The 27255-nt window shown below is 44.7% G+C and overlaps 1 protein-coding gene across 1 annotated transcript; it reads right to left on the bottom strand.

Moving 5' to 3' along the window:
• LOC147631874 (cathepsin B-like protease 3) lies at positions 1 to 27255 on the bottom strand. Its single transcript, XM_086808429.1, has 11 exons — positions 27086 to 27255; positions 26718 to 26764; positions 25706 to 25793; positions 25477 to 25627; positions 25181 to 25185; positions 24770 to 24844; positions 24532 to 24657; positions 3083 to 3298; positions 1179 to 1292; positions 1054 to 1089; positions 1 to 216 (listed from the first exon to the last, which is right to left on the bottom strand). Exons 1-11 carry the CDS (start codon positions 27146 to 27148, stop codon positions 115 to 117), a joined length of 1023 nt encoding a protein of 340 aa, XP_086664555.1. The 5' UTR covers positions 27149 to 27255; the 3' UTR covers positions 1 to 114.

Raw genomic sequence — 27255 nt, 5'->3', positions numbered from 1 at the left:
GAAAAAATATATATTTTTTGTACAAAACAAAAAAATAAAATAAAAATCCCGAAACATGGCTTGCACTTCTTGAATTTGAAATAATGCAAACTGGAAAAAATATTTTGCAACCAATTATGAATCTGCCAGTAGGCTCTGGCTTGCTGGCATTCCTGCAACCACACTGCCTTCAATGCCACACTCATTCACACCTCTTTGGATCAAAAAGTAACCATCCTGAACAGTTAAAAGCACATCACAAATTAAGAATAAGCCTTTAAAACTCCTCCTTTGTATCAACTTATGCTTATTGCTCCTTCTCTTATATGCATACATTCAAAGATGCATACATACATGCATGCAAGGATACACACACAGGAAGACACACAAAAGAATTAAGCAATAATTATCCTGCAGAGGTATGCAAATCACACATCAAGAATAAACCTTCAACACTCCTTTATATCAACTTATGCTCATTGGTCTCTTTGAATGCATAAATACATACATAAATGCAAGCTCACATACGCCTGTCATGTACGAGTTGAGAAAAACATAATTAATCAACTTATGCTCATTGGTCCTCATGCATGTATGCATATATATGATACGTATGTTTGTATTCAACATATGTTCATTGGTCTCTTTTACTGCATACAGACATACATATATGCAAGTACACATAGGTCAGAAAACCATCATTATGCTCCTCATTTGTATCACCTTAAGCTCATTGGTCTTCATTTTAATTGAGCAAGCATGAATGCATGCATACATAATATACATGCATACGTACATGCATAGATGCTTACATGCATGCATGGGCACATGTCATGAGAGTCTGCATACCATAGATGACAAGCTATGACATTCCTACTCACATCATTCATACTCAAGAGGAGGAGGAGCCAATTTACATACAAAAGATATGCATGCAAACCCCACGATTGGCATATGCATATATAAACTACCAAGCTGTGCAACACACACTTCACATGCAATTTATACCGACTTAAATGGAATGGCACACAGTAAGGATCATTTCAGCAGCTTTCTACTACATAAATAGATTACCTGACCCCATTGCTGGTTCCAAGAATTGGCCAAAAGCTGCAAAATAATAAATTTTTTTGAAAATTCAAAGTTAGAATCAAGTATGAGACCCCACGATGGCAAAATTGAGAGATGAAAATGCATACCCAATAATCAACAGCTTCATCCGTAGTACCCCAACCAATCAGCTTGACAGCGTGGCCGCCAAGGTAGTCGCCGGATATATAGTGGTAAACACCAGATTTGTAGTGGGCGAAGTCCTGTCGCATTTTACAAAAATGTGTGTACGTGTACGTGTGAATGTTTGTTGGGTATGTGTGTGCATGTGCATGTGCGTGCATGCATACATGTACGTGTCTATGTATGTATGTCACATGAATCAGTGCTCAAAAAAAATGTGTCAAGACAGCTAAGGACATGTAGAAGTTAGCCTAGGTGAGTACTTGGGAGAAACCAGCTGTGAGCCTGCAATAGTTTGAGTGAGAGTGAGGTTAGGGTTAAGGTTTGCATACACAGGATACTGTAGATGCACACCGATGACAGGAAAGAGCCACCAGAGGCACATAACCATATGAACGATGGACAAGCCGGGAGCTCTAGAAGACCGTCTCAAAGACCTAAAGCGGGATGCTCTATGCTTTGTGTCCTGATGAGAGATCCATGCAGCTACTTAGGTCAAGTGCCGGACGCTCACAAGATTAGTCGTGTCTAGAACCATTAAGGCTGAATACCCAAGTTACCATTCACAACGGACACAAAGGGCAGCAGGCCCGGCTGGCCCAAAAATGGGGAGACTTGACAGGCTATGGGCAAGCCCCATTTCATACAGGGAGAGTGCCCACGAGCCCATAAGAATGGATCCAAAGTTGGCCAGACAAAAGGAGAATATTCCCCATTTTTTCATCCACTAGGATTTTTTTTAAGTTCAGAGATCTAAGCTGCTTGTTAGGCTAAGAGTCGGCCCCAGGCAAAGCTTGAGTCGTGTCTAGAACTATTACAAGTGCAAGGCTGAATACCCCAAGTTACCGTTCACAATGGACACTAAGACATGTGTGTTTTGGGCTGCAGGCTGGGCTGGCCATAAATGGGCAGGCTTGACAGATTATGGGCAAGCCCATTTTCACACAGGGAGGGTGCCATAAGGGTGGATTCAGGGTTGGCCAGCCAAAAGGAGCAAATCCCCTTTTCCCCCTATTTTTCCCCTATGTTTCCGTGTCAGAAAAAGGAGGACAGGGGGGAGAGGCGATGCAGGTTCGCAAACGGGGGGCTGCTCCAGCTCTTGCCGGCCACAGTTCCTGGCTCAGTCAATATTTTGGTACCCCATTCTTTGAATTGTTTTACTAAGTAAGAAAATGCTTCCACTAAATCACCCAATAATGTATGCCATGTATGTGTGTATGCATGGATACTAAATTAAAAAAACCACTTCCACCAAGTTACCTAACAATGTATGCCATGTACGTGTACATGCATGTATGAATGTATGCCAAACATGCATGCATGAATGTATGTATGTATTTATGTACAAAAGACATACATGTATGTCTGCCATACATACATGTGCTTATGTGAGTATTTATTATGTATATGCCTGCCAAGCATGCACGTGTATGTTCCATCCATGATTGTATGTAAGTACGTACGTATGCATATATGGCTGCCATGCATGCATGCATGCATGTACGTATTTCTTAAGTGTGCATGCATGTATATATGCATGCACCCATTTATGTATGTATGTATGTGAAAATGTATTTATCTATGTGTGTGTGTATGTATGTATATGTATTCATGTATGTATCTATGTGTGTGTGTATGTATGTATGTATCCGTATATTATATGTAAGTATGTATGTGTGCATGTCATATGTGTATGCATGTGTGCATACATGTAAATATGTATGCTTTTATGTATGTATGTATGCATGCACGCATGTATGTATGTATGTGTGTGTGTGTGTGTGTGTGTGTGACATGCATGCATGAAGTGCTAGGCTTATATCTATGACGTGCATGCTTCAAGTAAAAATTACACAATAAAATCACTTACCTCAAAAACATGAAAAGATACTTCCACAGGCCCATTAGTGTAGACTTCAGCCATGATGTCATATGGATCTGATCCGACTCTGTATGCGCTCGACGCGTAATGCTTCGCTGTTTGCCAATCTGCGTTGTCTTTGCACTCCTGCATACACTCTGGAGTTGGGTAGAGAGGATCACAGCCAGGGTGCTGACACCCTGCTGCATCAAAATAAGGGGCACACTGAAAACAAGTATTATAAAGCCCACTGGTTAGCACAGTCGTTGTTTAGATAAAATTTCATGCAAAATATTGACGAGGCAAAAGAAATGCTCTCATAAGCATTTTTGACAGACACAACCAACCCCCTCCCCCCCTCCCCCCCCCCCCCCAACACACACACACACACCCGCGCGTAAAGAAAGGAATTGGTTTATATGGCCAAGTTTTAGAGCCAAATGGTTTTATAAATGCCCTTTAAGACAACAAAATAGGTTCAATGAATAACGACGAACTCCCAAGCTTCACTCCTAGACCTATGGTCATTTTTTTTCCCGGGAAAAAGATCCTTCTCTTAGTTAATGAAAAACAGTCATGAAGGGCTAGATACAAGCTCGCCTCATGTACAGGGCAGGTCAAATACTCAAAAAGCAGAAAGATGCACTTCCCCTCCGGCTGGCCGCTCTATGAGGAGAAGGCTACCATGGTTAGTGCAGTGAGATCCGTGGAACTAATTATATCTCATAGAGGGGGCTGGGGGCGGGGGGGGGGGATAGGTCTATAATGCCAAGTGGGATCACCACCACTATCCGTGAGAAAAGGGCCAAGCCATTCCAGACGCCCGAGGGTTCGCGTATCCTTACATCAGAGACGGTGCCTACACCGGAGGATTCAGAGCATCATTGCGAGGCATCGGGCTCGTCCGACCAGGCATCTCACTATGGCAGATATCCAGGCCATCCGGCAGAGACCCATGCTAGAGCTCCTAGGATGATTACCACTCCAGCCATATACTGTTGTACTCACTGTCACTTTTGTACTCCCCCATATTCATGTATTCATGTACCCCATTTTGACTAGTAGCATTAGCTTCCCACTCTCCCTAGTTGCTGCTTCCGGATGCTCCCTACTGAGGTATTATAGGGCTAGATACTTAACTTCAGTCCTTTCTTTTCTTTTCCAGATAGTGTATCAGATGTCATATGGTTGTAACTTTGGTCTCATAGGTCACTTTGGCCTTTTGAAGACGTTAATATAACACTTCACATTTCATTTCATTTCTCTCTCTCTCTCTCTCTCTCTCTCTCTCTCTTTAGTTCTTGAAGAGTTGGTTGGCTGCTGGCTGCTGTCACGACCCTGTGTTTTTCTCTGGACAGTATACAGGTGTGCACGGGGACGTGGTGGACAGTGTGAATGGCAATAGGCATAAGAAGACTGGCACTGGCCTTTTTGCCAAAGCTAGAGCCCCCCACCCCCTGGTCATGTCGTTACCTTGTCACCCCCCCCCCTCCCGCACAGCCGGTGCTCCCGCCTGCCCCATCCCATGATTTGCTCCCACCTTTGCCTGCCTTAGCACCCTCGCTTCCCTCCTCCTGCTGCCTGCGCGCCTCTCGCCTTCCATGACCACCTTTGCACACCCGCCCGAGTGCTGCCCGCTTGCTTGCCCTCAACCTCCGTTAGTCCCCCGCCGCCTGTCTTCCCCCGTTTGCCCATCACCACGTGCCCTAACCTCCTTGTCACCCTTCTCCACCAGCCCTTCTTTGCCGTCAAAGCCCCCAGCTGCCCCATTGTTGTCCTTCCTCTCCTTCTTCTCTCCTTTTTCCCTTGTCTGCTGTTGACAGGTTTTTTGTGCCCTATGCAGTCAAGACATGGACAAACTTAAAGGAGGAAAAGGCAGATTGAAAAATGGCAGAGACAAGTAGATGCAAAAGTAATTGTGGTTGGCCTCTCTATGACATCTATCATGCAGTTTTTTTGGAAACCTATTTTCTTTCTAGATAGTGTCTAGGAGCTAGCACAATCTTGTTAGATATGAAGTTGTGATGTACGTATGCTATTCTAAAACCTGGATATACACCTTTGTGTCGGCCGAGGTTGTGAACATAGTATGAAATCAATCCAATTAGCTGGGATAAGTGGGTGGATAATGTGTAAAGGCCATGTGCCTGCTAAAAAGGTAAGCCGATCGTGTTGATGTAGACAATTGCACATTTGGACACTTTAGCAAGTTTACAGGTGCAGATTTATAGGTGCCGATTCAGATTTGGTCTAATTGGCTGTCTAAAAATTGGGGCTTTTCTACATTGAGCCCATTTCGGCACATGTATACATTTGTGGTTTATTGCAGTATATGTATGCCATTGTGGACACTTTGACAGATTTGAATTTTGTGCAGTACACTTGCAGATTTGGGACATGCATATGTATTTCTTGTGGTGAAGGAGTTCCCTTTCAGTCCATTGATTATCTTGCTATTTATCTCCCGCATTCTTACACTTTTGCTGGACGTTGCCTACTCTTGTGGTGACATGTGAACAGATTTGCTGTGTTGTCATGGCCAACAGTAACAATGACCTCTTTGGCATGCTGTCTCAAGAGGACAAACTCAATGGGGATAACTAGGGCTTATATGATGCGTCATGTATTGGTTACCAAGAATGTATGTCACGTGCATCCCGCACTTGGATGCCACGTAGACATATCTGTATAGAAGGTGTAGGACCTGGGATGGAAAACTGGTCCCATGTGAGCCCAGTCTGGGATGAGTCAGCCAGGGTTCCACTCCAGTCGTCGGAGATCAGGTGTGCATTGTCCTGCATAGAAACAGTGCCAGTCCGCACTGTGAGTCTCCCTCTGGAATGACGTAAGTGGTTCTCTGTATCTAGTATGACACCGGATGCCAAACCACTGTGTAGACAGTTAGGGTTTGCATATAGGAATGGGGCCAGCCCATAGGGCTACCCCAAGAACAGATATGCGGGCATGGGAGAGGTGTAGAACCACCCCTATAGGGACTAGGAGGGCCTTGGCTGTGCCCACAAGCCATGGGATGGGCTGGAAGGGCTGTAGGCCAGCCCTAGGGTCCCTAGACAGGCAGCCGACAGGGCATCCAGCCCTTAGAGGCCTGTTGGCAAGGTGTGGGGCAGCCCACACAGGCTGCCCAGCAGCCAAAGGCTCATGCGCATGCTGGCCAGCCAGCCTGGTTTGAATGCGCAAGGTTTAATAGCATTAAATGCTATTTCTACAGTCGTGAGGCTTTTTTATAAACAGCCGCCTAGTTTTAATACAGCCGACCAGCACCCAGTAGAGGGTATAAATACCCAAGACATAAATCATTCCATTCATCTCATAATTCACAAAGTGCTGCAGCTACTCAAGGGCCAGGACAGCCAAGGGAGAAGCTAACGTAAGGGTGAAGATTTGAAGGTCAAGGGCAGAGATCCATCAGTCTTTTATTTTCAGATTTGCATCATTCTAATAAAAGCAAATACACCATTCGTGATGGGGACCCTACAGGGGTATTCGGGACCCAATACGGTGTCCTCTTCTCCCTCCCTCTCTCTCTCTCTCTCTCTCTCTCTCTCTCTATTTTTCTGCACATCTACATTTAGTTTTGTGCGTTATTTTTGTCGCCACAAGTGTGCTGATTTTTTAGCATTGAAGTTACCGATCTCCCTCGAAGCTTCCGCATGTTACAGTGGTATCAGAGCATGCTTCAAGTGTAAAGATTCAGCAAGAAACCAAATTTTTTTTCTCGCTCGTGTGGTTGGTTTTCAGACTCGGTGGACCACTCCTTTCGGAGTGACTCCTGTCCCTTGAAGGACGGAAGGACGGTTGGTTTTTAGCCTCCGGAAGTCTCCTGCACATAGTGTGGATGGTCAAATTGCGCTCCGGAAAGGAGGTGCATTTTCCTGCTATGGCGAGCTTCGACGACGAGAGAGACCAAGAACCTTGGGACCAAAGTGCACTTCGCAGCCTAGCTAGGGCATCAGGCATGAGTGTTAAAGAGATGTTCCAACAGACGATGCGAGCAATCACAGACCAGAGTACCAAGTTGGAAGAGCAAAAGGCGCAGATACTGGCTTTGGAAGAGCGCACCTGTTCTCTAGCGCCGCGTTTTCCGTCTCCTCCTCCCTCTCCTTCCGTATCCCAGATTCCAAATCCTCTACACAGGGACCCACTCGAAGGGTCACGACCACAACCGAGTTCGATGCTTGAGTTGCAGATGCGTGTATTGGAGATCCGACAACGTGAAGACGAAGCCATGTGAGCGATACCTTGTGGCTTTGGATGCAAGACCGACACCAGCGGCTTCCTCAAATCATTTTCCCGAGAAAATGAATTTCAGTAAGTACAATGGTAAACTACGAGTTTGTCTGCGACCTTAAGCAGCGGTTTTTACTGCCCCATTACTTTGAGCGACTCGAAGACAAGTTTAGGGGAGCGCGTCAGAATGCACAACCAGTCCTTCAGTTTGCCAATAGAATTTCAACCTTATGTTTGCAATTAGGCTTATCTGATACAGACAAGAAAGGGCAATTTCTGTATGGCCTTGAAACGCAAATCCAGTGGGAGGTGCGTATGTTTAGGCCAGCCATCTTCGAAGATGCACTCTCGCTTGCGCAGAGTGCTGAAATGAAGCACAATGATAGCAAGCCCAAGACTTCCAAGCAAGCTACTCCCAAGGCTACCACCTCGGGGGGAAAAGGCGAGAACCAGACGGGGTCTTCCCCAGGACAGAGCATGGGAGCCTCTGGCTCCTAGAACTTGACCAATGCATCCAGGCTTACTCCATACCAAAAAGCGGAGGTAGGCAAGACTGGTGGCAAGTTTAGTGCTGAGGAGATTGCTCACTATAAGGAGGTAGGTGTTTCTTTTGTCATACAAAGGGACACTTCTCGAGAGTGTCCTAAGAAAACTACCGCTCCAAAAATCGCCTCCACAGCTTCCGTGGTGAGTCCAGCTCCCACACAGACCCCAATGCCTAGTTCTTCAAATCCCAATGCTTCAGTTGGAGCAATCATTAGCCGAGAGCTCAAAGATAAGCAGAAGGACGTCCATGAATTGCTCAAGACCTTTGGCTACATAGGTGGCCAAAGAGTCATTGTCTTGTTTGACAGCGGCAGCACGGAGGACGTGGTCACAAAACAGGCCGCTCGGCGTGGCTGTTTTGTCCCGACTTCGATGGACACGTAAGTTGAGGGTAACAGGAAGTCATCCATGCCAATTTTCCTTCTTCTAGCCTTGGCTTTTCCTTGTTTGCTAGATTCTTCTTGTTCCATGGTTGCCTTCCCCTTCTCTTGCTTCTTCTTGGCTCTTGTTTCCTTACCTGAATCCTCAAACTCTGATCTTTGCATCCACGTCCTCTTCTTGGCCAACACATCAGCCTCATCTTCCTCTTCCATAATTGCTTCAAGCATCCTCACATTACTTGATGGACCTTGAGGTTGCACTTGTTCTTGTCCGAGTATTTGATTCCCATTAACTCCATCCCTATTGCCAACATCCCTATTACCCTCTAGTCTTTGAATAATAGGATATATATCTCCTGGCTCTCTTCTTGCTTGAGGACATCGAGGCACTATGTCACCCCTCTCTCCACAATTGTAGCACTCGACATGCTCCATTCTATTTCTTTGTTGAATAACCTGCATGGCAAGATTCAAGTTTCCAATCTGCTCAGTTAATCTCTGGATTTCTTGATGAAGACCATCTTGCCCTCTATTTGACTCTACAACCCTTGGAGAGGGAGCCTCCACACGGGGCTCCCTTTCCACATGCATGTCCACAGGGAAAGACTCCACCACATGCCTACATGATGCATGGTCATGTCTAGCATGCATGATAGATTCCCTTTCCTTTTTTGCCAACTCTTATTTCCTCCCCTTCTTTCTCCACTGCTCTGTGGCCATTCTCACTGCCTCTACATAAGTATCTGGATCCTTAAGCTCCACTTTTTCTTTACTACTCCCATGCAACAATCCTATGAATTTGTCTTTCTTTAGGAAGTCTGGTGACACCTCATTCTCTTCCAAAACCCTCAGAATTCTTCTCCAAACTGCTTCAAATCTACTCACAAAAGCTATAATCTCTTCTTCCTTCCCTTAATATAACCTACTTAGTTCTCTCCAAAGATCTTCTGTGTTGTCAACTTTTCCATATCTCCTTCTCAAGGCTCCCCTCAATCGGTCCCAATTCCCTCTTTCTTCCTTTGTAGCCACATCTTTGTACCACTCTCTGGCTGCACCTTCCAAAAGCAATCCCATCATTCTTAATTTGTAAGCATCTTCATCCCTGTTGCTAAGTGCTACCAATTCAATTCTCCTTAGGAATTGGTCCACATCTTCACCCCTCCTTTGAATAACTTGTACCCTGCTCCCACCATAGGTCTTGAGCTGATCTTCAAGTGGTCTCCAACCTGTTGATCAAAGCCCTGTAAAAGAACTCTCTGATCCTCAATGGGGGCACCAAAACATGGAAAGAGCGAAAAGAATCCGGCCTTTGCAGCATCCAAATCACTCAAAACACCCAGCTCAAGACACCCAGTAGCCCTATAGCTATCTTTTGACCCTCTGCTGAAGCAATCGGACACCTAAACTCCCTCAGTCTGAATGAGCTAACCCACCAAAATGTCTACATGGGTCAGACCTGACTCTCAACAACCCTGATCTTCAGTCTTAACACATCAACTGACCTTCTTTGATTTGCTCTCTACTGACCTTATCTGGCTGTTGGAGGGATATCTCCACTATTCTGGGTGCTTCCCTGTTGTTCTTGCATCTCTGGAGGACCTCTCCCAGCCTGAAAATTTTTCTATATTTCTTTTGGATTTTTTTCACATTTTTCGGCATCTTTTCTGGCATATTCTACATTATGCCCCAGTCGGCCGACTAGGCTCTCTAGGTGCTATATAAGCATGGGCTTTGCCCTCAGTTGCATCATCTCATTTTTTCGCATATTCAGGGATATTGGCTGCACCTACAATGTGCCTCATGCTGCCTACTCTAGCTTTGTATCCACCTTTTAGCATATATGATCTTCCTTTAGTTCCTATGCATCCTATATTTGTGAAGTTCAGTTCTCTTTCATTGTTTGGCAGTTTGTAACTGACCCCAACTGACCTTATCACACTTTGCAGCAGCTTCTTGTCCTCTAAACCCCCATATTTTCCTCCAGAATCAACAACCCTCAAATCCCTTGCTCCAGAACACTGCTGATCATGTCAACACCCCTTTGTTGAGTGCCTGCTGACTCCTGTCTGATTCACCCTTGACTTAGTTGACTTCAGACCTTCCCACTTCTATGTGACACGTACAAACCCTCAAACACCTTAGATCCCACAATGATTCAGCATTACAACCCCTTATCTGACATCAGCTAACCTTGTTTGACATCCTCCAGCTCACAAAAACTATGTCTGACTTTGACAGACTTCTGGCTCTCAGATTTGACCCTAACTAGCTTCCTCTTAGCCCAAAAAGATTATTTCTACCCTTCTACACTTTCAATTGACTTATCTTGACACTCAACTGACACTAATTGACCATTGTTGACCCTAAGTTGACCCTGTCCTTAATCAGCCAACTCCCAACGCTAACTTAGACATCACTCACAATTGATCTTCTTAGCAATCTCAATCAAAACATCATAACCACCACAACCAAAACACCGTATTAAAAAACTCAACCATCCACTCACAACAGGTTCAAACCCAAGCACTCTGTTTTCTTCATATTTTCTAAATCAAAACCAATCTTAACAACCCTGAGACTTTGGGCTCAAACAAAAAAAAAAAACATAAAAACAGAGGGAACCTATACAGGTAGCTCAGCTCTCCAAGTCTCCATCTTCATCTCCACAGCTTCAAATCTTTTTGTTGGATTTTGCAACCATCTTCTGCAGATTTCTCTCTCTTTCACTCACTCTCTCTGTCTTTTTCTTCAAACACAAACTGCAGTTGAGCATGTCCTAGGTAGCACCAAGTTCTAATAGAGATTCAATCAGAGATCCTAGGCTTGCCTCCTGCAACCCTCAGCTGATCCTCTGATTCACACTCACTCTATCTGCTCTGGCCCAGCCCACACCTACTCACTCTGAGCTGTTCTTCCTCTCCACTCTTTCTCCTCTCTTTATCTGTCGTTGTATTCTTCATGTCTGGCTCTCGTCGTCTCCTAGTGACTTGGCTGTGTATCCACTCTAATGGGTGTATCCTTGTTGTATCCTCGCGACCCTCAGCCAAACCCAAAGCCAAAGAGACGACTTTTTCCTACCTTCCTTCAAAAACTTGTACCAAATGCTGTAATGCCCAAAAAATTGAGGGAAATGCCCCAATGTCAACTAAATGTGACTGGAACACCCAAAATGCCTGCAAATGTCTATGATAGACTTGCAAATAGTGTCAATTTTTGCAAAATCCCCAAATTTCTAGTGCATTGATGCACCTGATCGGATGAAATCAATGCCAATGTGTGCCAATATTGCAATTTCAAGCTCAATGGTGAAAAGCCCCAAAATTAACGCAGCCAATTTGCTAATTGTTTTAGCAATTTCTAAAATTTTGAAGAAATTGTAGAAATAACAATAAAATACTGAATTGTTACAGTCGGGACACATTTCGAGGAGGTGCAGAAGGCACGCACAAAAACAGATCTACATTCGGGCAGTAGCAAAGGGGCATAGGTCGGCACATAGGGCAATAGCAAGGCGACGCAGGGCAGTGCACAGGTGGTCGAGTCGGTCTTCAAAGGGGCGGTGCATGACAGATCGAGCAGCTGCAAAGGGGCGTAGGGCGGCAACTGCAAGGAGTTGACGACGACACACAGCAACTGGTCGCGCACAGGTACAATAGGTCGCAGTTCGCAGCTTCAAAAGGGGCGGCACACAAGAGTGATCGAGCAGTGTTCAGTGCTCAGTACAGTAGGCAGCAGGGTGTAACCCTAACCCTAACCCTAACCAAGCTCTGATACCAATGTTGGATAGGAGGGCAGCTAGCCTGCACAGACACACACACACACACACACACTTTTTTTTTTGTAAAGCTTCATGTCATTAATTACAGGTGGGAAACCTCAAAACGAGGAAAACCCACCAAAAAGACCATATACAAGGGAGACTACTAGAGTGTTCACTATGTTAAGTGTGAACATAGTTAAACATCTAAAAACAATCTGTAAAAAGAGCATACAGAGATGAGTCAATCTCATGAAGAGAGAGACAGTCATATAAAGATTGCTGAAGAGAGGAACGGAAGAATGAGTAAGTATCCAAATGAGGCCCAGCAAAAACTATCCTGTTGCGAGACTGCCAGGTAGTCCATAAAGCCCAATAGCGAACCCAATCAAAGAAGACTTTATAGGATCTAAGGGGTGAAGGGAGAAGACCGAAGATCCAAAAGTATTTCCCAAAGGGTGCCTGTCGGAAGCGGGCTCTCAAACGTGCAGCAATCCGATCCAATAAAGTCCTGGTGAGAGGACAACTCCACAAAAGATGAAAGACTGTCTCTTGAGAAGCACCACAACTATGACAAGTTGAAGGTGCCAAAAGTCACCTAGCCAAGAAAAGGCCGACTGGCAAGACTCCAATCAAGCATCTCCATAAAAAAAGTCTACTTTTCAAAGGAAGACTGCATTTCCAAAGAGAATGAAGCCGCTGTTTCCACCAAGCCTGACTTTTATGAAGATGCCAAATCTGATTTGCATGTTCTTGAACCCAAGAGGCAGGCAACAAGAGATGATATATTGAATGAACCGAAAGTTTAGCCATTGATAAAGGGCCTCGTGCAGGTTGTTCTCTTTTAAGGCTCCAATCAACCAAACGATCAGAACGATCCAAATCTGCAATTGGTTCAAAAGGAGCAAGAAGCTCTCGAATAAGCTGCCAGAGTGATCTATAATGCATCCCCAGACCAAATTTCCTGGCGGCAACCATAAAAGAAAGCACATGGCCACCAGCATCCAAAACATCATCAATAAGATAAACTCCTTTCTTTGAAAGGAAATATGCCTTCCTAGGCTCACGTAGAGCCAAGGGTACATCAAAAGCCTTTGACCAATGAATACTTTCAAGGCGAAGCGAAGAAGATTGCGCATTAAGCCTGGGATTCCAAAAACGATATTGCGTAACCTGTTTCCAGGCAAAAATTAACTTAGATGAAAGAGGGCAGCCGACAATCTTTCCATCGAAGTGGCTGAAAATTGCATCCCAATACGTGACAGTCCACTTTCCAAAAGCAGGTGAAGACATAGACATACACATATGACCCAACATAATAGCCCATGGCTGGCGCTGTTGTACAAATTCCAACAGCAAAGTGGATTTACGAGCAAGCACATGAATATGAATATTCAATATGTTCAAGCCACCATGTATCTTTGGAGAACACATCTTTGGCATTGACAAAAGACGAAGACCCTTTTTACGATGTTGAGTTTTCCACACAATTGCCATTGCCAGAGACATAAACCGATCTATATCAGCCTTCCTCCACATAATCAAAGGAAGAAAGAACTGTATGTAAGCCATTACAATAGCCTGCACTATCCTGAGACGTACATGAAGAGGCCAAGTGGAAAGCTGCCAATAATCAATTTTGTGATTCAATTTTAGCATAACCCATTGAATCATTTGTGAAGATGACAGCTGCCAACCCAAAGGGTAACCCAAATGACGAACGATATGTCCACCAGGAGGTATTCCACCGGGCCACAATACATGATGCCATTGCTGTACATTAAGCGCAAGCAAGGTAGACTTACGGAAGTTTACTTTCAAACCAGCAGCCAGACCAAAAAGTTCCAAAGCCTCCATTAATCTCTGAAGATCTTGTTGCGTATTCTTGGGCATAAAAAAAGAATCATCAGCATAAGTCTGAGCCAGGAAAGTATGCTTGTAGCTTGCAAAAAATCCAAGTAGCAAAGAAAAGGATATGTGGCAATAGCAAACAACAAGGAACTAAGCGGACAACCCTGGCGAACTGAACGTCCCAATTTCCAAGAATCTGATAGAGAAGAGCTCAAAATCAAAGAAGCATCACTGTCATTATAGAGCCAATACACAATATTTTGCCACTTTGCACCGAAACCAAGATAACTCATAGTCATAGCTATATAGTCCCAATGCACAGAATCAAAAGCTTTCTCAATATCAACCTGCAAAATGAGTACATCCTGCTTTGTGTATTTGACGTATTCAATGGCAATATAAGCATTAGCCAAATTATCATTGATTTGCCTGCGAGGCACAAAACCATATTACGCAGGATGCAAACCATCATGTAAAAATCCTTTAATACGATTTGCCAACATCTTAGTCAGAAGCTTATAGATGACAGGCATAAGAGTAATGGGCCTCCAATCAGAAAAGGCTTCACAAAGATCCCGTTTAGGGAAAACCTTAACCAATCCTTCTTTCCAAGAAGATGGAAGTGCATCATTTGCCCAAGCTTCATTGATCATATACAGCAATGGTTGTTCCAGCTGAGGCCAAAACGCATGGAAAAAATCCACTGTCAATCCATCCCATCCGGGAGATTTCCATCGACCCATTGAACATAAAGCATCTTTAAGTTCAATATCAGTGAACGGAGATTCTAATTCCAAAGCATCCTGTGGAGAAATAATGGGCCGAACATGATGCAATAAAGCATAACGAGCATTAAGTATGTTAGGTGAAGTAGTTGGCGGTTTAGCAGCAAAATGCTGACTAGCAATATACGAGAGCTTCAACAAAGAATGAGTCCATTGACCATCAAATTTTTTCACCCTTCTGATGCATTCCTTTTGTCTTGAAGCATGTAGATTTTTGAAAAAAATCTTTGGAAGAGCAACCCTTATCTATGATAGCTCGATGTCGCGAACGTGTCAACCATTTTTGCAATTTTCTCTGATCATTTAGCATGAGGAAGTGCTTAGCTTGCATTAAAGATTCTTGTTCATTGGTATTTAAAACCCGAAACTGAGCGAGATCAGCCATAGATTGACATGTTTCTTTAGCCTGCTTGATCCGATTCCGCAAGTCGGCCATGTAATAACGACCATAATCACAGATCACAGCCTGCATGCGCTGAACAAATTGAAACCAAGCAATGTCAATATCCTCATGCATTTGAAGGGGCAAAGGCTCAATGGCTTGTAAAACCATTTCCTTGAAATCAGCATGCACAAGATAACTGTTGTTTAAAAGCAACAGCCTATGTTTCTGAAGAATAGAAACATCATGTGGCATATCAAAATAAAGGCCTAACCATAAAGGAGAATGATCAGAGAGTAACATGGAGCGATCAATCCATAGCTTGCAAACAAAATCATCGTATTGGTCTGCATGTAACAAGTACTAGCGATCCAGACGTGTCCAGATATGTGGAAAAGCATTGTGATTAAAGGTAAACCCTTGCAGACGAGGGAATACATGCTGCCATAGGTCCAAAATATTGCAGGAAGAGAGCAAATCATTCCATGTTCTGCGTTCAGCTCCAAGCATATGAGTTCTTCCAGTGGAATTAAATTCACGAGATGGAGCATTCTTAAAATCTCCACAAAGGAATGCATTATGGAGCCAGGGATAAGCCAACATTTGCGACCATATATTTGCCCTGTCAGCTGAGCTTTGTGGCGCATAAACTGCTGCAAATTCATAAATTTGTCACAATGAACATTGAATGACCATCCATCTAATACATGTCAGATATTTAAGGCATATTTGGCATAAAGAGGCATAAAGCATCAATGTACTTTGCCTTACACACTATATCAAAGTGGTGTGGCAAAAAGGAAGAACAAGTCATTGATGGAGATGGCAAGATGTATGGTTAAGGGCAAGAATCTGCCTCACAAATTCTGGATGGAGGCAATTATGTGTGCTACACATGTTTTGAACAGGTGTCCTAAAAAGGCTTTGAAGACCATCACTCCTTTTGAGGTCTGGTATGATAGGAAACCTACAGTTGACTATCTCAGAATTTTTCGTTGCCTTGCATATGCTCATGTGCCTTCATAGCTTAGAGGCAAGTTAGATGACAAGGCAGCCAAATGCATATTTGTGGGCTACATCAGTGGTAGCAAGGGATACCGTCTCTATAATCCATGCAATCAAAGGATTTTTGAAAGTAGAGATGTTGTATTTGCTGAAAATTCAGCACAACCACTTGCAAAGTTTAGCAAACACTTTGAAAATGGTCCACATGATATGTTTGAGGGTGTAACCGGCCTTTAGAAATCTGATAGGCGGTGGAACAAACACTCGCACACACAACACTTCATCACCCATGAGAACCTGGAAAAGAAAACAAACAGGGGAGCTAGAGTACTCCTGCAAATAGTACAAGGACACCGATTGGCCCCAAAACGCAGTGGCGCCCCTTGCGGTATTTCTTTACTTGATCAAATATGAGTACAAAGTACAACTTGTCGAATCCTTTACCAATAGGATCCCTTTTAGCTTTTCACCAGGACTTTCCAAATAAGAACTCGTTATCACAGCAAAGCATTCCATAGAGAAGGCACACCTGTACGACACCTTCCTGCTAGAAAAGGTCTTCCCCATCTCTACCATGGATCCCACAACCCTTTCCCAAACAGCAGTAGTGTTGAACCAAACCACATGTCCTTCCTATAGTCACAGCTTGCATGTAACCTCGAGAAAAACTAGAACCTATTCACATGAATCCAGAGGCATGCTTTCCACACGAAACCAAAGACCTGTATCTAATAAACCATAGACCTGTATCCATAAACCATAGGCCTGTTTCCTCGATACCAAAGTCCTGTTTCTTCTCAAAAGACCAATGTCCTGTTTCCATGACAGATAAATCCACATATGCACCATCCCATCACGATGCCAAAAACTCATAGACCCGCTTCTATCATGCTGGTCTAAGCCTATCCAGTCTGGCTGTGGAGATGCCTCAGCGATGCGGTCTGCTCCATGATGCAGGGAACCACCCGCCTGGCTGTCACATGCAAGTAACCTGCTCCACGTCCACTAGTGCTTGGCCAAATTTACTGCTGTGTGCACATCCTCTGCACTGCTTTCCCACACCTGGCGTCCATCTGACTGCCCAACTGGCTGTCCACCTAACTGATGTTGGCCTGGCTGCCCACCTATCTGGTTGCTGGATGCTGGCAGCCCGTGCATATAGCACTCTTGATATCCATGCGCTGGCAGCAATCCATCTGGCGCCCAGAGCTGTTCACAGCCCACCTGACAGCGCCCAGCAGCAACCACCGGCAGCAGCAGCAGCATCACCCTATGGCGGCGGCGGCGGCAGCGGCGGCGGCCAACAGCAGAAGCAGCAGCATCAGCAACAGCAACAGCCAACAGCAGCGGCAGCAGCAGCATCAGCAACCAGCCAACAGCAACGGCAGCAACAACATCAGCACGGTAGCTACAATACGGTAGGAACAGCCAACAGCAACGGCAGCAGCAACATCAGCATGGCAGCAGCTACACTCGGTGGCGGCAGCAACAGCTCCTGGCTGTGGCAGTAGCACTTGGTGGCGGCGGCGGCAGCAGCAGCAGCAGCTCCTGGCGGTGGCAGGAGCAGTCGCCTGGCTTCTGCGCAACAGCACCACCCCTGAAGATCCATACGGCGACCACCACACACACTTTTACGAATCTCCGCCACCTTCCTTATATAAAGAAACGATGCGCTTTTTCTCAAAAATGCCAAAAGCCAAGGTTAAAAGAAACGCATGCTTTTCAAAATAAAAATAAAAATATTTTTAAGCATCAAAGGTTTAAAAACCTTATAAACAATAAAATTTCCTTTTGTCCCCTTTCACACTTGTGCTAGCCACACTTATGAGTTTCCTTTTCACATTCAACTGATGCCTGCTGTCCACATTGTGCATCCCATGCCCGTGCCCGCGCCCATGCCCACCTGCTTGTTGTCCAAAGGGAAAAACACAGGGTCGTAACATACCCCCCTCTTGAAAAACAGCAAGCGTCCTCGATTGCACTCAATAACACAGTAAGCATCCAATGAAGAAAGATTCCCCATATGACCAAAGCAATGCCCCTCCAGTGTATCTGGGTGATGAAACAATCATCCTAAACAATAAGGCCAAACCGTCACGTCAAAGTGACAAACAACTCTTGCTTGTTCCTTCGGAACCTGTAGCAAACGTGTAAAACCAAGTGGAAACACGTAACCTGTGTTAGCCAAAAACAAAACCATGCATCATTCTACATATGACAACATATGCATGACACATATATGCATTCGCAAACAATATGCTCCTGAAGATGCTCTACCCACTCCAAAATAACAGTCTCAGGGTTGCTCGCAAGCCTTACACCCATGAATATCCCGCAGGACCCACGACTGATGGTAAAACATGAGCATATGAAAGCACTCGATGCATCTAAACTGTACATCCACGAAGTACTTCCCATATATGTCCCTCTTGATGCTTAACACACTCTACTTATGGCCATCCCGCAAGAGCCACACTCAATGATACACCATGAACATGGTAAAGTACCTCATGTATCATTCCAACATACATGCATCTCATCCTGACACATCCAGAGTATTACACATGTATTTCCAAGGGTACCAAGATCCAATGGCACCAAAATACCATAATACCTCAAAAAGTGTATAAATACATGCACATATAGAGTTTGATCCATATATGAACCAAACCAACTCTAGGACTGCTCGCAAGACTTATGCCCTCCATAGAGTCTCGAAGTGTTAACTCAGGTTGAGTGTTAGCTCAGGTTGTTGCAAACTTTGAGCTCAATCAAACCATGCCATTCCAAAGGCAAAAACTATCTCTGTTACCTATAGATGTAGACAGAGTTATCCATAGTTACAGTTATAGTTCATGGTGCGGCCGATTGTGAACCATACCCAACTTCACCATCTCATGTGACTAGTACACAATATCATAGAAGTCCCATAAGCAGATGTACTGTCAGCCTCAGTACCTTCGGGTGAATACAAAGATGTCACCAAGCGACTCCTAGATAACAACTGAGCCTATCTATAACAAGGGAGTGGAGGTGCTACCCCCCTCTTGAGCATCAGGCAATACTCCAGAGCCATGCTCTGCTGAACCTGAATGAGCCGTCACAAGAGTCGGCTCCAACTCAAAGGCGTCAAGATAAAGCTGCAATACCTGAGGTGAATCTGCTAAGTCACCCTCCTCCATCCACTTCGCATCCATCAGTGAATAGTTCTACCTTGTACCTTTCCTTCCTAGTGTGCCAGTATCTGCTCGAGAATAAGAACCTTATCAAGTTCCTCCACTTCCAACTGAGCCTCACCTGATACATCCACAGGCACCCAAAACCTGCTTGTACTCCATCCAAGTGGTAAGCACAAGTCCCTAATGAAGCATAGTAGATCACCACTGCTAAACATAGAAAGAAGCTGCCTTCCGAACCCCATGAAGCCTCCGTGAAGATACCACTGGTGAGAAAGTGTCGAAAGCCATAACCTTCAACCCATCTCTTGCACCATAACACTTCAACTGCTTCTTGTTCGTGGCTGACTACTTCCTGTCCTTGGTGTCTTTTTTCCTGACATCCTCTGCACCGCTTTCCCACACCTGGCGTCCATCTGACTGCCCAACTGGCTGTCCACCTAACTGATCGTCGCTGGCCTGGTTGCCCACCTATCTGGTCGTTGGATGCTGGCAGCCCATGCATATAGCACTCTTGATATGCATGCGCTGGCAGCAATCCATCTGGCGCCCAGAGCTGTTCACAGCCCACCTGACAACGCCCAGCAGCAACTAGTGAAAACAGTAGCAGCATCACCTTGTAGCGGCAGCAACAGCGGCCAACAGCAACGGTAGTAGCATCAGCATCAGCGGCAGCAAACAGCATCAGCGGCAGCAAACAGCAACAGCAACAGCAACAGCATCAGCATCAGCATCAGCAACAGCATCAGCATCAGCATCAGCATCAGCATCAGCATCAGCATCAGCATCAGCATCAGCATCAGCATCAGCATCAGCATCAGCATCAGCATCAGCATCAGCATCAGCATCAGCATCAGCATCAGCATCAGCATCAGCATCAGCATCAGCATCAGCATCAGCATCAGCATCAGCATCAGCATCAGCATCAGCATCAGCATCAGCATCAGCATCAGCATCAGCATCAGCATCAGCATCAGCATCAGCATCAGCATCAGCATCAGCATCAGCATCAGTTGCGGCAGCATCAGCATCAGCATCAGCATCAGTTGCGGCAGCATCAGCATCAGCATCAGTTGCGGCAGCATCAGCATCAGCATCAGCACGACAGCGACAGCCAACAGCAGCGGCAACGCAGCACGGCAACGGCACTCGGCGGCGGCGGCAACACCTGGTGGCGGTGGCGGTGGCGGCAACTCCTGGTGGCGGCAGCAGCAATCGCCTGGCTTCTGCGCAGCAGCACCACCCCTGAAGATCCATACGGCGACCACCACACACACTTTTACGAATCTCCACCACCTTCCTTATATAAAGAAACGATGCGCTTTTTCTCAAAAACGCCAAAAGCCAAGGTTAAAAGAAACGCATGTTTTTCAAAATAAAAATAAAAATATTTTTAAGCATCAAAGGTTTAAAAACCTTATAAACAATAAAATTTCCTTTTGTCCCCTTTCACACATGTGCTGGCCACACTTATGAGTTTCCTTTTCACATTCAACTCATGCCTATCCCCACTGTGCATCCCGTGCCCACCTGCTTGTTTTCCAGAGGGAAAAACACAGGGTCATAACAGAGGGGCTGATCCCATTGGGCATAGATGGAACATCAGACCAACCACAAGAAATGCATATTGGACAGCCTATGGGTACTGAAAACCAGCCCCCAAATCAGCCTATTACTCCTCATGTTGTACAAGAAGCTGTTCAAGAAGAGCGGACAGCCATGCAACAAGCTACAACAATGCCTCGTTGGCTGATTCGTACTTTGAAAGAGAGCAAAATTTCAGCTCCTCTACCTGGGAGGACACGGGCTAGCTCTAGAAGTGCTCAAGAACTCATGCAAATGTATTATGCGTGAGTACTATTTTTTGATGAAGGTGAGTCATATTCATTTGAAGAGGCTCAAGAGAATGAGCATTGGATGGAAGCCATGCAATCAGAGATGGATGCTATCAATAAGAACAACACTTGGGATTTAGTTGACTTGTCACTTGCCTCTTGCCTCTGGGCAAGAAACCCATTGGCACAAAATGGGTGTACGAAGTCAAACGGAAATTTGATGGTACTATTGACGTCTTGTGGCCAAAGGTTATGCCCAACAAAAAGGCATAGACTATGATGAGACTTTTGCACCTACTTCTCGGCTTATGACTATTAGATGTGTTGTTGCATTGGCTGCCCATCATGGATGGAAAATGCATCAATTGGATATAAAAATTAAAAACAGCTTTTCTTAATGGGGGCTTGCTGGAACAAGTTTATGTAAGTCAGCCTATTGGATTTGTGATGCATGGTTAAGAAGGCAAAGTGTGCAAGCTCCTCAAAGCACTTTATGGTCTCAAACAAGCTCCAAGAGCTTGGTATGAGAAAATTCATGCATATGTCAAAGAGGATCATGGTATTTTGATTATGTTCATACTCTACATGGATGACATGTTTTTGACTGGAAATAATGAGGATGCAATTTCACCCCTTATTCCTTCATTCACAGACCGTCTTGCTGCCAGCTGGGATAAAATGGGATCATCACTGAAGTCTGGGACCTGCATAATGGGTGAGGTGGTTGGGCAAGTCGACAGTAATTCACAAAGTATGTGAGTCATTTGAACCCCTACTTGTGTTCTTAAAGGCACACAATCCAACATTATTTGGGAGAGTATACAGCTTTCAGTCAATTTATAGTCTTCACTGCATGGCAGACATTTTAGAGAATGTCTGCCATGAAGTTGGCTATCTTGAATTAGATATTTCAAAGGACTTATAGCAGTTGGTGGTCTTGTTGACGCCGAAATACGGCTCATTTTGTTGAAATTTATTGAAGAGCATATTGTTGATATCAATACTGCCACATTTGACAGCATGGGTTTTCATATTATACCTCATTACGGGCCTCAAGATAGGTAGCTTACAGCGCTTCGTGCTTCAATGCAAGAAAACATCAATAGATCCGTTCTTATTCACAGAGACTTTGATGGAAGAGATTTAGAAAACGCAAAGGATTTTATGGGATGTTTTAAAGCTTTGACACCATGCACATTTCCAAGTGGTTTGGAATTAAAACGCTATGGATTCACAAAGATAGATGCACTTCCATCATTCTATGGTGAAGAGAAGGCATTCGAGAATGGACAATTACTACATGCGCTGATTGACAAGATAGTAGTGAAAATGGAGTATCAATATTGAAAGGCTCAAGAACCGTATGAGTGGAAAGGTAAAAGTTTGAGAGATAATTGACTTACTTTGGCAAAAACTCGACTAGTCGAGATAAGTATCCAATGCTATTGAGATTGGCCTACATTGCAATGTTGCACTGCTCAGGTACAACCGCATGTGAAAGAGAGCTTAGTGTACAAAACCTGATCAAAACAAGGCTTCGGAATTGCTTGAATACAAAGAATGTGGATGCACTTATGCGTATATCTATTGAAGGTCCATCTCTTAGTGAGTATGGCTTTGATGATGCTATTCAGTTCTGGAAGAATAGCATGCTAAAACAAGTCACCACATCTGTGGAGAAAGTGAAAGGTATTTTCTTTATACCTTATACATACAATTTTTCAATTCAAATGCACATTTTACGTTATATTTGATTTGGGTTATCCTTCTTACTACTTGTAGAGTGGATAGAGTGCTGCGCATTTCTGCAAGAAGTGCATTAAAATATGGTGAATTCTCTTCAATGGAAGAGAAAAGATCGTTAGGTGTCTATTGATGATTTTGAATTGCCAAAAAGGTCACCTATCCTGTACGTGGTTGAACGGTAAGGATTCTCGGCTTCCATGATCACTAGTGGCACATCAACCCTGCTCCAGCCAAGGTGGCCCAGGACAGTTCCTAGCTGAACGGTAAGGATTCTCGGCTTCCATGATCACTAGTGGCACACCAACCCTGCTCCAGCCAAGGTGGCCCGGGACAGTTCCTAGTGACTGGATTTAAGAGAGCCGACCTCTGACTCATATCGAGTGGGATCTAAGCGAGTGGAAATGACACGATCCCTTAAGCCCAGAGAGCCCTACCACCCTCTTTTTTCACTACACATTAAGGGTGGGTCGCAAGATCCAGATTCATGAGATAGATAGAGCCCCAGCCGCTGACCACTAGGCCCCCAAGGGCATCTCCCCTCGCTATCTCGGAGATTTTTGGAAGCGTTTGTGGGACATTTAAAGGTCACACTCTTCCTCTGGCAATTAGCCCACTGCAGCCTCACTGTTGGCACTAGGTTGGCCACCGGACGACAACCACCATAGTGTGTGTAATGGAGCCACCCCACGGAATCTTAGTTGCATTGCCTTTGGGATTGTTCCAAAGCGCACCACGTTTGGTAGAGGATCCTTATACTACGGCACGGTCCGCACCACATACTATCATCTGGGGGTAGTAACCTAGGTGACTGAGGCTGGCCCTGCTCTCTTTTATGAGGAGCCAGCAGGTGGGTAGGCCCTCCAACTCTCACGGCAGAGCCCGAGTCTCCAGGCACCAGTCTGAGATGGGAGATCAATATATGGTGGGCCCGTTGTAACAAGGCCATCGAGGATACTCTCACCCCTCGTGGAAACGACCATCTGCTCAATTTGGACTGGCATCATTCATATCGTCTGCGGTTAGTGGGGGAAGCTTCAGGGTGGGTTGGATCGCATGTGAAGATGACAAAGGCCTTCCTACACACATGGCACACAGGTCCCTTTCTCACTGATCAGACTGGCGACATTGCTTGGCATTATGGGTTGCCCGTGTGGCTCTTTGCCCCCCCCCCTTGTATGAGGTAGTTTCCCTCTGAGAGTGGCCAGCCATCCCCAGTTTGTTTTTTGCCTCTTAAGAGGGTTATGAGCATGTACATTTAGCCCTCTGGCTGCTGATTTTTAACTAGTAGAGGGATCTCTTTCCTAGGGAAAAAAAAGGAAGACTGGCAAGGGCAGTGTAGCCCATTTGGTAAGGAGTTCGACTCTGAAGGTGGGTGCCCAAGTTCAAACCCCACTTTGCTGAGCCGCTGATGTTGCAAAAGTACAATTCAGGTGCCTGCGCATCTTGCTAGTCCTCCAAAACATAAGATTGGAAACTGATTCCTCTATTTGAACGATAGGAAGCATAAGACCAAAACCAAGAGAATTTTGCTGGAAGAGGGAGAACCAAGATTGGAAACTGCTATTGGTAACTACAGGAGGATCTTGGGTCTAATCGGGAGGGAAAAAAACAAAGGACCAAAACCAAGGGTAACTTGTTAAACAATTCTAGGCTGGAAAAGATCTTTATGTCAAAAAGCAGTCAGGTTTAAAGGATTCTATGGTCATTATCAGATGTCATCCCTTCAATCATATAGATCCAGATATACCTCTGTTGTTACGACACCACTGCGAACAAAGTATTGCCAAGCTCGTAAGGGGAACCCCCCATTGCAACCATTTCCGCACTCAAAGCCGCAGCAAGACAGCAAATCATTTTCCGACAAGGTAACAGTCTGCAAAATCCAAAACCATGTCTAATAAGCAACAGGATCCTTCAAGGTATATTGCATCCTGCATCTTGGACATGGAGCATCAAACAACAGAAATAAATAAGCTTCATCTCACTTCATTGTAATGGATACAAAAGCGATCAGATAAAGCTTCAACTGCTCCAAAAGCCCAGCAAGAACCACAGTGTCCCTGTCATCACCATTACCACCATCATCAACACCACCATCATCGCCATTGTCATTATCACCACCACCATCATCGCCATTGTCATTATCACCATCAGCATCGTCGTCATCATCATCACCACCACCATCGCCACCATAGCCGTCACCGTTGCCATCATCATCATCACCATCAACATCACTCACCATCATTATCACCATCACCATCACCATCACCATCATCGGCATCACCATCACCATCATCACCGTCGCCAACAACAACAATAGAAGCTTTGTCAAAAACTGGCTGTTACAATAAGGTTAAAATCTGGTGCTGTATATTAATAGTGCAAGTTCAAGGTACCTGATCTGAATCACCCATTTTCAAGCACCAGCCATGTCAGCATCAAAATATTCGGGTAGAGTTTCAAAATAATGTTGGAAAATAAAAAACAAGACATCACCTTTTGTAAAAACAATAAGACTGCTTGTTTAGCATGAAAATGCTGACAGTGAGCACGTGAGGGCCAAAAAAAGGGCTGTGAATTCTTATAAATGCAAACCATGTAATAAAGTCATGAGTTCAGAACCCAAATTTACATTAAATAATGTACACTCTCATAATGTGATGTGTAAATGCTATATGCAATGAAAACTAACCAAGAATGCTTTGCAGAGAAACACAGTGTGGCCACGCTTCTCTTGCATCAAAGCTTGTCGGGAGCTTTAGGTTGCGAGGGTGAGTACGAATATATATGTTCCCTTCTTCAGTATCCACGTGTGATCCCAACAGCCTTTTGAAATCATCCACCTGCATTAATGGACATATTATAACCTTCACCAACCTCAAAATTTCCTCAACAAACTTTGCTCATATGGGGAGGCTTACAGTTGTATTTGCAAATCGGAGGTTCAAATCGGCTTTCCAGTTGGCATTAGGATGACTGTTCACCTTGTCCACAAGAGATGGCTGCAAGGTGACATAAGTTAAGAATAGCTTTAATACGCATAAAGAGGGTTTGACCCTGTAAGTGGTGCCAACTCGATTTGTTCAAAAAGCATCAAACTATTTGATGGGCAGGCAACATTGCCACTCCAATTTCTTCTCTCCCCATTGTCATACCTAACAAAAGGATGTGCACCCAAGATCTGCTCATTCATCCTTTGCCTTGAAGGCAAAGCAGGTCATTGGTTTAGGGCTCTAAACCCACTTGAAAAGACTATTAGGTCTTAAGACACACCTTCAATCTGGTATTCTCACCACATGTGAAAAGGCCCAAAAGGACGCGTGCTCTAAGAGTGCTTAATGGTATGATCTACATGGGCAGGAACCATGGTTGCATGTAGTGAGTGAAGTGTGAATTCAAATCATAACATTCATGGTATTCGCATCTCTTTCCCTTTCCCCAGCTGAGCAGAGATCTCTCTCAAGTGAAATCTCTTCTTTTGTGACATGATTTATTCACTCTCCCCCTCCCTTGATGGCCCTCGATGGTCCCTCGATGGTTTATGATGATACCCCCGTCGCAAACTCCGAGGCTGCCTCCATGGATGGGAACCCAGAAATGTATGAAGACCCTCAGGATGCGTGCAGGCAGACCCTGAATAAGCGGGCACGCCCCAACACCTGCCTTCTCACACCCTTTACATGGGCGGGGAGGTGTGTAAACCCCCTAACGCTGAGTACAGGCTACTGCCAGGCCATCCTTTAGCATGCATGAGTAGGTTACTTGTCCAAAGGGGACCTGCTGTCTGCAAGCAATCAGATTAAATAGACACGCATGGGTATACCATATACAAACAAGTGTTTACCATAAACACACACGTCCTATACCGTTAACATGCATGTTTCTACCATTCATACATAAACTGCAAGTAATTTGCCTGTGCACACCTGCAAGATGAGGTTGTCATCCTGGTTTGAAATAGACGCATCAACAGCTAGAGCCTGCAACCAATCAAACGCCCACCATAAGATGGAATTTCACTCATAAACCTCAAATAGGCATTGTTAAGCACTGTATGCTCACCGAAAAACCTTAATGAATTATTACTTAGCCCTGTAACCACGTCTGATCTGCGATGGATTTAAGCCTGTGGAGTGCCCAATTAAGCGACCATTTAAACAAAAATTATACTAATCCAAACATGGATTAGTTGGTTCCAGATGCTTCTTTACTTGCATCATCGAGATTTGTGACGATTTTGAGTGGAATGCGAAACCCTGGATAGCAAAAAAACGAGGTAGAGAGTTCACATTTGTACAGACCTGAGACAAAAGGAGAGTTATCGAAACCAAAAGGAGCCACAAACCCACTGCTGCTTTTGCCATGGCTGCCGGGGTCTAGTGGAGAAAAGCACAACAACTTCACAATGGGAGTGGAGAAGCCTTTTCCCACTGCACGAGTGTGATTAAGGCGATTAAGATGGGCTTAGAGT

Source organism: Cibotium barometz, chromosome 14, assembly GCF_041138505.1.
Source record: "Cibotium barometz isolate CiBa-2024 chromosome 14, ASM4113850v1, whole genome shotgun sequence".
In the NCBI taxonomy this organism is placed as follows: Eukaryota; Viridiplantae; Streptophyta; class Polypodiopsida; order Cyatheales; family Cibotiaceae; genus Cibotium; species Cibotium barometz.
The sequence above is the reverse complement of the archived record's forward strand: the minus strand, read 5'-3'. Positions and strand labels throughout refer to the sequence as shown.

Bases quoted from the DNA above. Each gene is read 5' to 3' on its own strand.
- LOC147631874 (XM_086808429.1), bottom strand. From the start codon at position 27,148: ATGGCAAAAGCAGCAGTGGGTTTGTGGCTCCTTTTGGTTTCGATAACT. The intron at 25,794-26,717 runs CTTGCAGGTGTG...AACTTATGTCAC, and splicing joins AACCAGGATGACAACCTCAT to CTTGCAGCCATCTCTTGTGG. The intron at 3,299-24,531 runs GTATATCTGGAT...ACTTGTTTTCAG, and splicing joins GTGGTGTCGTAACAACAGAG to TGTGCCCCTTATTTTGATGC.